Below are 14,895 nucleotides of genomic sequence, written 5' to 3' on the forward strand. Positions count from 1 at the left end.
AAATAACAGAAAACAATATACCAAAGAATCCAGAGATCTTTCTCCTAAGTAACATAAAAAATAAAGAATTTGGAATTGACTTGGAAGATGCACAAAAAAGATTTGTCAAGATAGCCCTAGCCGTAGCAAAAAAATGTATTATGTCAACCTGGAAATTGGAAGATAATTTGAAAATACAACAATGGTATATAGAAATGAATAAATGTATTCCATTAGAAAAAATAACATATAGTTTAAGAAATAATATTGAAATATTCGAACAAGTATGGGAGCCTTACATTAAATACAATAGCGAAAACCTACCGGGAACAAACATTACCTAAGTTGATGGAAGGAGAAGAAAAGAAAAGAATGGACTCAGTAGAATTTCTGGTGTATTTCTGTTGAATGACAACATTGTCTAACTGAATTAATGCAACCTAGATTGTATACCTAAAATGGATGAGAGGGGGGGGGGGGGGTGGGGGGGTGGCTTGGGAGGAGGGAGGGGGGAGGGAGAAAAAGTCACTGTAAATGTGTGGAAAAGAAAAAGTGTATATCATGGCTATTGTGATTTATGGTGTGAAAAATAAAAAATTTAAAAAAAAAAAAAAAAAAATAGTAAAAGAAAGGTGGCCAGGTTGATTGGGAAACTGCTGGTGGTTTTCCCGGCAGTACAATATGGCCCGCTAAATTATAGGTTCCTGGAAAGGGACAAATATCAGCTCTTAAGGCAGCTAGGGGACACTTTGACAGGCCCATGAGGCTAACTAGCGAGGCCACATCCAACCTGGTATGGTGGATCGATCATATCTCGCGGGCTGACGCGAGGATCGATCTCAGAAAGGAGGACCTGGAGATCAGGTCAGATGCAATGGAAAAGGTTGGGGAGCCATGAATCTAAAGGTCTCTACTGGGGGCAGATGGATGGACCTAGTGCTCAGGAAGGCCTTGAAATTAGGCATTAATTATTTGGAAATGCTGGGTGGGTTTCTCGAACTAAAGTCTTTCTGTGCAAGGGAAGCTGACCTTCATGTACTGCTGAGGTTGGATGACACTTCAGCAGTGGCCTATCTCAATAATATGAGAGGTCTCAAATCTCCTTTCTGTAACAAGTTAGCCATTGAGACTTGGCACTGGTGCATTCAGAGAAACATTTGGGTTACTGCCACCTGCCTACCAGGTCGAACCAACATACAACATGTCCGGGAAATTCAGATAGCACTGAGTGGACTCTGGGTAAGTAATATTTTAAATGGCTAGCAGATATCTTTGGCATGCCGGAGATGGATTTGTTTGCATCCAGGCTTAATGCTCAGGTTCCAAGGTTTGTGTCCTGGCTCCCGGATCCTCAAGCGGAGTGGGTAGTTTATATACCGTGATTCATATCCCAGAAGTGAATAACATCTTGAATGTACTTCATTCTCCTGTCATTCTGAAGCCAGTCACCTCAATCACTTGGGTCTGTTGTTAATTTAAAACGAATACAGCATTTCTCCAGCATGACAGCTAGGTCTTGTCAAAGTGAGTGCATAGTGGAACAGCATTTGGCTAACTTTCAATTGGACAGATTATCAATGGAGTTTCACTCCACCCAGGTGCGAAGAACGGGTGGATTTTGCCTGAGAAGCTGGCATTGAAAGTGTAGAGATGGAACATGGTGTCAGCGTTGTAGAAGGACACCCTCGCAGCCTCCATGTCCAGGAACACCCCGATTCTCGTAGGCTGGCCCGTCATGGTAATAATGGAGTGACTCTTATCGCTCACTGTGTACTGCTCCCCATCTCGTCCCAAGGTCCAGAAACCAGCATCAGACGACAGGTTGGGGATACCCTTCCGCTCCACTGATTCGCTGGCCACGCCGATATCCCAGTAGGCCTTCGAGGACACCTCCACCTCCCAGAAGTGTGCGCCTGTCGCAAAGCCCTCCAAGCTGAGCATGTACGGAACAGAATCAAATCGCTCCGGGACATCAGGAACAGTCAAAGGCTGCCCTTTTCTCCCACTGACCCTCATCACAGAGACTTCCAGGCTTCCATTAGCGGTCCGAGGATCTAAATGCACAGCAACTGGGAGAGAACAAAAAAATAATAGGATTCCATCGTTTGCTAAGATCGTCATTTAAATTTAGATGTACAGCACGGTTACAGGCCCTTTTGGCCCACGAGTCCGTGCTGCCCAAATGCACCCAATTAACCTACGAATCTTACACATTTTGAACAGTGGGAGGAAACCGGAACCCCTGGGGAAAACCCACACAGTCATGGGGAGAACGTATGAACTCTTTACACAGAACACCAGATTTGAACCCAGCTGGCGCTGAAACAACGCTGTGCTAACTTTACCTCATTCGACCAAACCTCACCTCCCCAATTCCCATTGTAGCAATCTCAACTTTGAATATATGACATTACAGCTCTCTGGGGTTGGAGAATTTCATGGTTCACATTTTTGGCCTTGAGGCCTTCTTCAAGGTTTGGAAAACTGTCAGACGTTTCAAGTGCGGCTCCACTTCCAGACACATGCAGATTGGGAGCAGAGATGTAAAACAGCATCTACACTAGAAAAAATGTTCATGCTAACTATGGAAGGAGAGATAAAGAAGACCCAGATAGCTCACTTAGACCAGATGGCTTCAAGATAACGTAACAGGAAACACGATGGAAATCAAACAGAAATGGGAATTGGAAATGAATATTTGCACATAGAAACATAGAAGATAGGAGCAGGAGTAGGACATTCGACCCTTCGAGCCTGCTCCACCATTCAATGAGATCATGGCTGATCTTAAAGTTCAGTACCCCGTCCCCGCCTTCTCTCCGTAACCTTTAATACCCTTATACTGAAGAAATATATTTAATTCCCTCTTAAATATATTTAATGAACCTGCCTCTACTGCCCTCTGTGGCCATGAATTCCACAGATTCACCACCCTCTGGGTAAAGAAATTCCTCCTCATCTCAGTCCTAAATGGTTTGCCTATTATCCTCAAACCATGGCCCCGGGTTCTGGATTTTCCCATCCTTGGAAACATCCCATCTGCATCCATTCTGTCCAGTCCTGCCAGAATTTTGTACGTCTCTATGAGATCCCCTCTCAATCTTCTAAACTCCAGCGAGTACAATCCCAATTTGCGCAATCTTTCCTCATAAGTCATTCCTGCCATTCCAGGTATCAGCCTGGTGAATGGCCTCTGCACTCCCTCCATTGCAAGAACATCCTTCCTTAGATAAGGTGACCAAAATTGCACACAATACTCCAGGTGTGGTCTCACCAAGGCCCTGTACAGCTGCAGTAAGGTATCCTTGTTCCTATACTCAAACCCTCTTGATATGAAGGCCAACATACCATTTGCCTTTTTAACCGCCTGCTGTACCTGCATGCTCGCCTTCAGAGACTGGTGTACAAGTACCCCTAGGTCTCTCTGCACTTCCCCATCTCTTAATCTATTGCCATTCAAATAGTAATCTGCCCTCCGGTTTGTATTACCAAAGTGGATAACCTCTCATTTATCCTCATTGTAGTGCATTTGCCATGGATCTGCCCAGTCCCTCAATTTATCCAAATTGAGCTTCCTGACCCCCTCTTCCGTGCACACAACCCCTCCTAGCTTAGTGTCATCTGCAAATTTGGAGATATTACATCCAATCCCCTCATCCAGATTATTAATGTAAATTGTGAACAGCTGGGGTCCCAGTACAGATCCCTGTGGCACCCCACTGGTCACCGCCTGCCACTCAGAAAATGAACCATTTATCCCTACTCTCTGTCTTCTACCTGCCAGCCATTTCTCAATCCACATCAATACTTTGCCCCCAATCCCATGAGCCTTGATTTTGTAAGCCAGTCATTTATGCGGGACCTTATCGAAGGCCTTTTGGAAGTCCAGGTACACCACATCCACTGGCTCTCCCCCATCTATTTTACCTGTCACCATCTCAAAGAATTCCAATAGATTTGTCAAGCACGATTTACCTTTTGTAAATCCATGTTGACTCCGTCCGATCCCTTCTCTGCTACTCATATGCTCAGCTATTACATCCTTAATAATGGATTCCATCATTTTGCCCACTACTGATGTAAGGCTTACCGGCCTATAATTCCCCGCTTTTTCTCTACCCCCCTTTTTAAATAGTGGGGTAACATTAGCTACCCTCCAATCCATGGGTACTTATCCGGAGTCTATCGAGTTCTGGAAAATAATTCTTAAAGCATCTGCTACCTGAATGGCCACTTCCTTAAGTACCCTAGGATGTAGATTATCAGGCCCTTGGGATTTATCTGCCTTCAATCCCATCAATTTCCCCAAGACCATGTCCTTGGAGATATTGATTTCTTTCAGTTCCTCCCTTGCATTAGTCTCTATGTTTCCCAACATCCTTGGGAGGTTATTTGTATCCTCTCTTGTAAAAACAGAACTAAAGTAAGAATTTAATTGGTCTGCCATTTCCTTATTCCCCATTATATATTCCCCTGATTCCGACTGCAAGGGACCTACTCTGGATTTCACCAATCTTTTCCTCTTGACATATTTATAAAAGCTTTTGCAGTCAGTTTTTATATTTGCCGCAAGCTTACTTTCGTAATTTATTTTTGCTCTCTTGATTAATCCCTTTGTCCTCCTTTGGTGCATCTTGGACTGTTCCCATTTGTGGTACTTTTTTTGGCCAATTGATATGCTCTCTCTTTGGACCTAATGCTGTCTCTAATTTCCCTTGTTATCCACGGTTGAGTCACCTTTTTTGGTTTATTTTTATGCCAAACCGGTATAAATGATTTTTGCAATTTCACGACTGATGAAATGTGGGAAAAGACATGCCTCGATGGTCACAAGTTAACAAGTAGCCCTATCTGTCGGGAGTTTGAATGGAAAATTAAAGTGAGAGTATTTAAGACTCCTCTGGTGTTGGCGAGACACAGTAGCACCTCAAAATTATGCTGGAGAGAATGGCGATCATATCCATGTTTTTTTGGGACTGTCCCAAATTATATCAATATTGGAGAGATATTTTTAAGCAAATCATGGGGTTAGACCTACCTTTGGAGCCAGCAGGTTTTACACTGGGAATGATTCCAGAGGATATAGACACCATTAACCAGCCTTGGTTATTTGTTGTTCGTAAAGAGGATGACGACAGCATTACGGAGATTTGTAAAACCACCAACTGTCCAACAGTGGAGGGCAAGATTGTGAAGGTATATTTAAGGGAAAGCGTAACAGCCAAACTCCAACCAAGGACGGATGATTTCAACATCAAGTGGTGATACTACAGTAACTGAGACTGACTAAAGATACAACCACCCTGTTATCTCAGTGGTGGGGAGGAGTTTGGCCGGTGCGCTCTACATGTAATGTCTACAGATGAGATTGATTGTATGCGAGCGCATGTAAGGTGCTGACACAGTGATAAATTCAACTCTCCTCTTTAAGCTCAAAAGCATCACAATGGGTATATGACGAAGTGTATGGTTAAGTATATAGGTGACCCCATATTGATTAGAATAGGGTTAATTGGGTGCCCAAATCTGTGATGCTTTGACTGATGCGCTGTGTACATCTGTTATGTGACTATATAGTTCGATTGGATGGTCACATCATCACACATACGGAAAATAAAAGTTTTAAAAAAAATACTCAGCAGGTGCCTGAACAAAATGGTATGGGGTGGCGGGGAGGAGCAGTCCCACAGGCAGGAGGTAATAGGTGGATGAGGGAGGGAGGGCATGCAGCAAACAGGGGGAGGGGGTGATATCTCAGTGAATGAAGAGGGAAGGGGGATGAAGGAAATGTATATAAATTTACTTCTATAAAGTATTTTTTATTGATGAGTGAGAGCTCAAAGCCAGGTTAGGGTGAGATGGGAGTCAGATTTAGACAACAACTCTGGTCAGATCTGTGACAGGGACGTTTGTCGGCTACTATCAGGCATAGATTGGTCCATTATAATTTTCTCCATCAGCTGCACTTCACCCCACAGAACTTACACTAATATAAACACGAGTTATCAGAGATGCGCTTTAGGTGGGGTGTAGAGGTTGGTTCCTTTTCACATTCTACCTGGCTTTGCACGAAGGTGAGGGCCCTTCTGGTTTGACCTCTGTGACACCCTAACCAAGATCACAGGAGTCAACTTACCAGTAGACCCAGAGCCTTGTCTTCCGGGGAACTTTACCACAGTGGGTAGATCACTAACTCATTCTCAAATCAAATTCACAAAAATCGTCTTATGTGCGGCCAGGAAGTGCATAGCAGTGACATGGAAGTCTAACGCCCATCTACTCATGGATAGGTGGTCTTCACAGAGGAACATCTGCACCCCACTTGAAAAGGGCACATATAATCTCAGGAAGGGATAGAACATCTTCCTAAAAATCGGGCAGCCTTACTTAGAGCATACAGGTACCTCACTGGTACCAATACAGGGTCACGATCGATACTGGCTAGCCAGTCGACCTCTGTAAAGATGTTAACACTGTTGGATTATCGTGTCTCCATGTGTTTTACTGTACGCACTGACCATGGGATGATCTTTTTGTGATTCTTTTTCTTCGTTCTTTCTCTGTTTAATGGAATATATAGAGGGGAGAGGGGGAATGGAGGAAGGGTATTTGGTATGATTGTTGATTGTTAAATAGATTTAAAATGATAAATAAAATAATGCAAAATAAAGAAGAGGGAAAGAAGGGGAAAGGGAAGGGAGGGAGAATAGAGTAATGTTGAAGGAACCCTGAGGGTAGCACACCTTCCTGTTGGGCATTGGAGGCTGGGCAGTGAAGGCTGGCAATGGCAGGCACTGCCACCACACCAGGAAGGAGATCAAAACTTTGACCAACAAGATGACGTGAGCTGTGAACACACAGTCCATTCCCCGAGCTCTTACCTGAATGACTTCGCATCCTGTCCCATTCTGAAATAAACACAAGACACAAGGTGCTAAGTATGAATAAAATTAACATAAATCATCTCAGACACTTCAGCGATCAAAGCCTCTCCAGGCCAGGGATCGGAGAGCGAGCAGAAGTAATAATGAGAAACTGTAACAGGGGAAGGCCATTCAAATCTTCATGCCTCTGAGGCCAAATCTGTAAGAATGGTACCTCAGTACCATTTTTCTGCATTAACCCTCCGAATGGCCACAAATTCCTTAAATCCTATGCCAGGCAATGCCTGGTACTAGACCCTTTAGTCACTGGCCCATGGCCTGGTATGCGGGCACCAATACCCCTGAGCCAAAAAATCCTGTGACAGGGAGTGGACGCAGCCCAGGACATCACAGGAAAAACCCTTCCCCCACCATCGAGAACATCAACAGGGAGTGCTGCTGTCGGAGAGCAGCAGGATCCACACCACCCAGCACACGCTCTGGACTGGTAGCTCGGGGTTCAGAAACAGCTGCTCCCCCTCCACCATCAGGCCCATTTAAGGGCTCTTACTTTGCATGTTATTATTAATGAATATTTATATTTGCAGTTTGTTTACAGTTCTGTTTTCCTGTGAGTAGTTAACAATTCCCGGTCATTTAAAAATACTGCGCGGCCCACAGGAAAAAGAATCTCAGGGTTGTATGTACAGGTTGATCCTCTTTAATCTGGCGACATTGCTGGATCACTGAAAATGCTGGAAAACATAGGGAACCTCCTATGTAATCCTATCAAAGGTAGAACAAAGCTTAAAACAGGAAATAATTCTGTGGGGTGGTACGGTTAGTGTAACGCCTTTACAGCACCAGCAAATGGGATGTTAGTACAGGTACACAATCCTTTATCCGGAACCCTTGGGGGACAGTGTGTTCCAAATTTCGGATTTTTCCGGATTTCAGAACAAAAGCCAGTTTCCCCAGATTTAAGCCCACCCGAATTGTGCTGCTGTATCCATACCCACCCCCTTTCATTTGCGCTACCGTCTCCTCCCCCTCGCCCGCCCGTCACGCTGCCGTCTACCCCCCTCGCCCGCTCGAATCGCGCTGCCGTCTCCCCCCTCACTCACCTGAGTCGCGCTGCCGTCTCCCCCCTCGCCCGCCTGAGTCGCGCTGCTGTGTCCCCCCTTCACACGCCCAAGTTGTGCTGCCGTCTCTCCCCTCCCCCCACCTTGCCGATTTTTGGAGCTTTCCAGATTTTAGATGTCCGGATGAAGGATTGTGTACCTGTAGAAACTCCTTACAGATAGCACAGGACTTGAATCCTGGTCTCGATCGCGGCAGATTCAACCTTTACAGTGCCAGCAATTGGGACTGGGGTTCGAGTCCCGCACTGTAAGGAGTCTGTACCAACAACGGTAGGTTCAAACGTACTGGACCTCGGGAGTTGCTGGACCCGGGTAAGAGAGGTACAACCTGTACTCTGAATTCTGAATCAGTGGGATAATTTGTATTCCCCAACCGTGACAGGGCTGGGTTACAAATGTGGCCTCATCACGTTCTTCTCACTAGAGAGAATCAGAATCAGCATGTATTTGTCACAATCATGTCACAAAATTCGTTGTTTTACAGCAGTATCACAATGTAAAAAATCTTTTTTAAAATTGGAACAAAAGAAGAGAAAGTGAGGTGGTGCCTGTGCTTCATTGTTCATTCAGGAATCTGCTGGCAGAGAGGAAGAACTTGGGTGTTCAGACTCCTGTACCTCCTTCCCGATGGTAGCAGAGTGAAGGAGGTTGTGGCCTGGCTGGTGGGGGTCCTTGAGGATAGAGGCTGGCACCACCCCTTATAGATTGTTAATTTAAATTTGGTCTTAGACGCACAGCACAGTAATGAGGCCCTTCCGGCCTACGAGCCCATGCTACCCAAATACCCCAATTAACCCACAACCCTTGTTTTGAAGGGTGGGAGGAAACAGGAGCACCCGGAGGAAACTCACGCAGGCATGGGGAGAACATGCAAACTCCTGGTAGACAGCCAGCGGATTCCAATCCAGAATGCTGGCACTGTAACCGTGCTGCCCTGTTCTGGACGGGGTAAAGACTGATGCCACGGCAGTCTTTTCCTGTCCTATGCACTGGCACCTCCATACCCAGACTCTGATGCAGGGCCAGAGAGCAATGCAGGCAGAAACACTGTCCAAGCACACACATGTTCCCCGATTTACTTGCAGGATAACAATTCCTACAATTAAATGAGGGAAGTATCAGGTTAGTGGTTAAAATGCTAGTTCTTCCTCCTCTGTCCTGACATACCTGACTTGATAAGCGGTCTCCATTGTTCTGAAAAGAAGATAAACAAGAAGTAAAACACTTCCCATCAGGGCCACATTCTCTGCAGGTCATGTCCTCACTTCGAAAACATTTATATTTAATAATGCTATTAATGTATCAATGAATTAATAAAAAATAACATCCAGCCTGCAACTCTCATCGCCACCAACCCTCAAGCCACCATTTCCCCTTCAATTTAGCTACGTCAATTCTCAGTGTAGCTACAGGCACCAGTAATCTGTGGCGTTCATATGTCACTGTATGGGGGAAAAATGGCATTGCAGCCGGTGCAGACCCGGGAGAGCGGGCAGCAGTGATGCAGCGCTGCTCCGCAGGGCCCTACTTCCGGGTCCTGATCCCGATGACTCTGTACAGGTTGTAAACGGCCTGTTCGTGTTTTCTTTGTTTTAATCCTGCAGCCACAGAGGTCTGCGCCAAAAAAATGGCAGTGCTTGCGCAGGGCAGCGTACCGTGGGGAGGGGTTACAGATTCCGGGGGAGCAGCAGCAGGGCACCGGAAGCAAATAGAACTCCTCCAGTTGAGAAGCAGAATAGATGACCCTGCAGGACAGCGACCACTCGGTGGATCAGCGAGGAGCTCAGCAGCTGAAGGACCCGCCAGGCTGCGGGCCGAGGACTGGCTCGTGGGAACAGAGACTTGAGAAGGCTCCCGAAGTCCTCGGGCGCTGGAGGCTTCCTGGTCGTTTTGGAGATTTGAATCTGGAGCTCAGGTTGCTGATGGTTCAAAGGTGAGTCCGTGCGGCTGCAGAGGCCGCGGGGGCGCTGGAGGTGAATTCACGGACACTCAGTGACTCTCTTTTGCTTCTCTTTCTCCTGGAAAATGCTCCTGGCGACTTTTTGTTTTCCTTAAAGCATATGCATTACATTTTAATGTATTTTTATGATGTAAAGTAAAAGGAATCTTTAAACCTTTCTCTAGGCTGCTTTCAGGTGTATTCTCTGCCAAGAATGCAGATGCAGAGCTTTGGAATCGTAGTTCAGGTGGCAGCCCCGAAAGCGCTGCGCTGTCCACCTGAAAGGGACAGCTTCATGGGAGGCGCCTTGGAGCGGACTCCGGCTCCTGTCCACTGTAGCTGTGCTCCCGCCCACTTGACGTGACGTCATTTGAAGCGCGACGAAGGAGACGCAGAAGGAACACAGGATTTTGGCGGACCCGGAGCAGGAAAGAGAAATACATGTTGGTTTCAGCCTTTCTCAGTGTTCAGAACCTGCAATATCCTGCCTGCACACTGTGTTTCCAAATTTGCGCCAAGCATCTCGGGCTGACAACGTCATCAGCCTGCCCCTTAGCAGCCGCTTTCAGGCGGCTCCATTCAGATGCTTGGGGGGGGGCCTCAGTGCTCAGGTGATTATCCCTCCTGGAGAAGGGTTAGAAAGAGTGCCTTCTGCTCTTTCAGGGGGGTAGAATATGTGGCTTTACATTGAATCTGCCAGTGCAGATTCTTTTTTAAATTGCCATGCAATAAAACAGGTGCAATAACACTTACTCTGCCATGAGACTCACAAAGATTTGCCATCAGCAGATTTTTGCTTGGCACCCCTTAAAGTCAGAGAAAGAGAAGCAAAAGTGAGTTGCTCCAGAGTCACCAAGGGTCCGTAGAATCCACTCGAGCACTCCCTTAGTCACAGAGACTTCAGTGCATACCAGTGGCAACCCAAGCTCCAAATATAAACCTCCAATGCGACCAGGAAGATTTCAGAGCCCTCAGTGCCCTGGTTTCGATACCGAGTGCCCCTTCAGTCAGTCTCAAGCCTGTCTCCAGCAGCCTTGACCATAGTTGCCTGCAGCCTGTGCGAGTTCCTTGCCTCGAGCCACTAACAGCCCTAGGATAATCTCCTCTGCCTCTCCTTCTCAAATTGGGGCGGGGGGGGGGGGGGGGGGAGAAAGAGAGAGAGAGAAGGGGGGGTTTTCTCCCTGATTTTTGGTGCCCTGCGTCAGTCATATGCTTCCTGGGAGGCTGCAAACCCTCGAGGCTGCTTCTGAACACCGACACCGACATCTTGGGCACAGATCCCATGGTTGCAATAAAACACCTTTAACAGGTCATTTTAAGCCTGTATTGAACCATCGATAATTGGACAAGGCAGCTGAACCTTGTGGAGGGGTACAGCATTGTCTCCACTCCCCACGTCTGCAGGAACAGCAGCTCCCACCATATATTTTTGAAAAATTGAATAACCATCCTGTCCAGCTGCCAAACATGATAACATCTGTGGGAGTTTACACCTCCAGACTGGTTGGCAATTGGTGGTGAGCAGAGTGCCACAGGGGTCGGTGCTGGGCCCACAACTGTTTACAATGTACATACCACGATCTGGAAGAGGGGACAGAGTGTAGTGTATCTTATTTTGCTGTCACTAAATCGAATTAAAAAGCAAATTGTGCAAAGGATACGGAGAGTCTGAGGAGAGATATAGATAGGTTAAGTGAGTGAGCAAGGGTCTGGCAGATGGAGGACAATGTTGGTAAATGTGAGGGTATTCATTTTGGAAGGAAATATGGAAGATTAGATTATTATTTAAATGACAAGTGATTGCAGCGCGCTGCCGTGCAAAAGGGCTCGGGAGGGCTTGTGCGTGAATCGCAGTAGGTTGGTTTGCAGGTGCAGCAGGCGATCAATAAGGCAAATGGAACGTTGGCCTTCATTGCAGGAGGGATTGAATTTAGGAGCGAGGGGGTCCTGCTGTAACTGTACAGGGTGCTGGTGAGGCCGCATCTGGAGAACTGCGTACAGTTCTGGCCTCCTTGCACGAGGAAGGATGCCCTGGCTTTGGAGGTGGTGAGGAGGAGGTTCACAAGGCTGATTCCAGGGATGAGGGGGTTGGCCTATGAGGAGAAATTGAATCGTCTGGGACTGTATTCACTGAGAATGAGAGGAGATCTTATAGAAACATATAAAATTATGAAAGGCATAGATAAGATGGATATGTTGTTTCCATTGGTGGGGGGAGGGGGAATGGAAGAGACCAGAATTAGGGGACATAGCCTCAAGATTCAGGGGAGCAGATTTAGGATGGAGATGAGAAGGAACTACTTTTCCCAGAGGATGGTGAATCTGTGGAATTTGCTGCCCATTGACCTCAGTAAATGTATTTAAGATGAGGCTGGATAGATTTTTTACGTAGTCGGGGAATTGAAAGATATGGGGAAAAGGCAGGGAGATGGAGATGAGCCTATCGTCAGATCATCCATTATCTCATTGAATGGCGGAGTAGGCTTGACGGGCCGGATGGCTGACTCCTGCTCCTACTCTTTATGACCCCATCTAGGGGGAAAAAAAATTCACTGATCAAGAAGCAAATTGGATTTCTAATCTGCGGTCATTAACAGATCACCAATATCTCACACCATCAGCTCATAAGAAATCCCCAGGCAATTTCACAACTTCTAATGTCTTCAGACAGACATTGGAGGATTTCCCAGTTACAGTAAAACCCCTGTTATCTGGAATTCAAGCAACCGGCAAAAAAAAAGCAGAAATAGGCAAAAAAAATGGGTTTAAAATTGGAGCGTCTTGCCTTTAGTTCGCTAATCACCTACCACACAGTCTCAAGCAATTGGAAAATTCACTTATCCGGCATCTACCAATCTCCATAGATGCTGGATACCAGTGGTTTTACTGTAGATCACCCAAGAACTAACTACAAAGAAAAAATAAAGAGAATGGCACTAAACCCAAACGAAAGGCATCTCTAATGGTGCTCAGTCCCTGCACATTACCCAGCACCAACAAGCAAGGCCACAGCACCTAAACAAGCCCTCATGCTCCTGAACACAGTAGAACTAGACATGATGGGCGAGCCAGGATACTCACCAACTTCATTCGCAAGCTTCTTATACTCTGCAAAAGAGAAAGTAATTAGGGAAGGTTTTGCCAATCTAGTCACACATGTTTAATCTATACTTCTCAAACAGGGAGACCCTCGTTTCAGAAGCAGAGATGTCCCTTGGGACGGTGACCACGGCAGCCGACCAGCGAGGGGCCCTGGGGCTGAGCGACACATGGGCGGTGGGCTGTTGGTCACTCGAGGTGAGGAGCCCATGAAGGCTCTGGGTAACTGCGGTCAAGTGACTCACCCCACGCTGTGGACTACTGGAGAATGGCTGAAGGGGTATCCGGTATCGGAATCGGAAGGCAAGAGGGTGCCAAGGGCGCTGAAGGGTTCCCGATCACGTCAGAGGTTTAGATCTGGACCTAGGGTTGCCGATGGTTTGGACAGAAAGCAGTGTGGCTGAGGGAGCACTGGAGGCAAATCCACCGGGGGGGGGGGGGGGGAGGGGGTGACTCATTTTTGTTTCTCTTTCTCTGACTGTCAATTTCTGCTGAAGGTGAATCTTTGTCTGCTTCATGGTAGACTAAAAGGAAATTTTGTGCAATATTACATTTTCTTTGTTTTCACATGACAATAAAAGAATCCTGAACCTTGGATGGAGGAGGGAGGCAAGGGGAAGGGAGAATGTGCTGTTGAACACCAGAAAGCTTCACTTACCTGCTTCCATAATCTTCATCTTGTCAGCTGTAAGGCAGAAGTTCCAAAGTTATCAAAAGGTCAGGGAAATCAAACTTCAAATGTGGAAAATTGGAAGCAAGATCAGAATGCTGGAAATACTCAGGTCAGGCAGCATTTGTTGGAGACTTGGGGAGTGGGGTGGGGGAGACCAAGGGGAAGGGAGAGAGAGGCGGGGAAGGGAGAAGCGGGAAAGAGGGGGAGGGAGAGGTGGGGGAGTGGGGGAGGGAGAGAAGATGGGGAGAAGAGGAGAGGAGGGGGATAATCTCAGGAAAATGACCCTTCATCATGTAGGTCGCGATAGGAACATTAACAGTTTCCCTCTCCACAGATGGTGCTGTGTGATGAGTCACCATCTTGGAGGATCTTTCCTGGACCCAACACACTAATGGCATCATGAAGAAAGCACGTCGGTGCTTCTACTTCCTCAGGATTTTGCAGAGGTCCAATATGACATCGGAAACCTTGGCGACTTTCTACAGATGTGTGATGGAAAGTGTGCTGACCGGCTGCATCACAGTCTGGTATGGGGCCACCAATGCCAATGCCAAAATTAAAGATCCCCACCACCCAGCCCACGCTCTGTTCTCGCTGCTGCTGTCAACAGGGAAGGGGCATCGGTGCCACGAGACTCACACCCACCAGGTTCAGAAACAGCTGCTACTCCTCCACCATCAGGGCCGCATTCAAGGACTCCAACTTTGCACATTTATGACTGAATATTGGATTTATTTTCTGCATTGCAGTCAGTTTGCACAAAGAGGAGAAACACAACTTTGTTTACATTTCTCTTTTGTCTACACATCTTTTTTTGAGTCGTTTTTTGCACTGCCAATGGGTATAAATTCTGCCAGGCCTGCAGGAAAAAGAGCCTCAGGGCTGCAATGATACCATGTATGTACTCTGATAACAAATCTGAACGTTGAACGCTGAGTATTTCCAGCAATTTTCTATTTTATATGAGAAAGAGTCCCTACTGAGTGATGTGCAACAAGCAGACAGCACCAATAATCAGTTCTGAAGGGATGCCCCAATTCCTATCTCAACCCAGAAGAAAAACCAACATCCCTATCCACCCCACAGCCAGGATTAAGACCCACCCCTCTCCCCAGACCAATACCACCCCAAAAAAACTCACCGAGAAAGGCTGGGACGGTTGGCAAAGAGGACCTTGGGTTAGAATCTCGCGCTGTCTGT

The 14,895-nt window shown here is 46.7% G+C and overlaps 1 protein-coding gene across 1 annotated transcript in view; it reads right to left on the minus strand.

Moving 5' to 3' along the window:
- Positions 1-387: 387 nt before the first annotated feature.
- The window catches only part of LOC138753016 (uncharacterized), a 129,072-nt gene continuing 114,564 nt past the window's right edge, over positions 388-14,895 (minus strand). The window contains exons 35-39 of the mRNA XM_069915610.1: positions 13,681-13,707; positions 13,005-13,031; positions 9,152-9,178; positions 6,861-6,887; positions 388-2,048 (exon numbers count right to left, since the gene is read on the minus strand). Coding sequence (XP_069771711.1) covers positions 1,531-2,048; positions 6,861-6,887; positions 9,152-9,178; positions 13,005-13,031; positions 13,681-13,707 — 626 coding nt within the window. The 3' untranslated portion in view covers positions 388-1,530. The remainder of the gene's footprint in view (positions 2,049-6,860; positions 6,888-9,151; positions 9,179-13,004; positions 13,032-13,680; positions 13,708-14,895) is intronic.

Source organism: Narcine bancroftii, chromosome 2 (genome assembly GCF_036971445.1).
Source record: "Narcine bancroftii isolate sNarBan1 chromosome 2, sNarBan1.hap1, whole genome shotgun sequence".
NCBI classification, from domain to species: Eukaryota; Metazoa; Chordata; class Chondrichthyes; order Torpediniformes; family Narcinidae; genus Narcine; species Narcine bancroftii.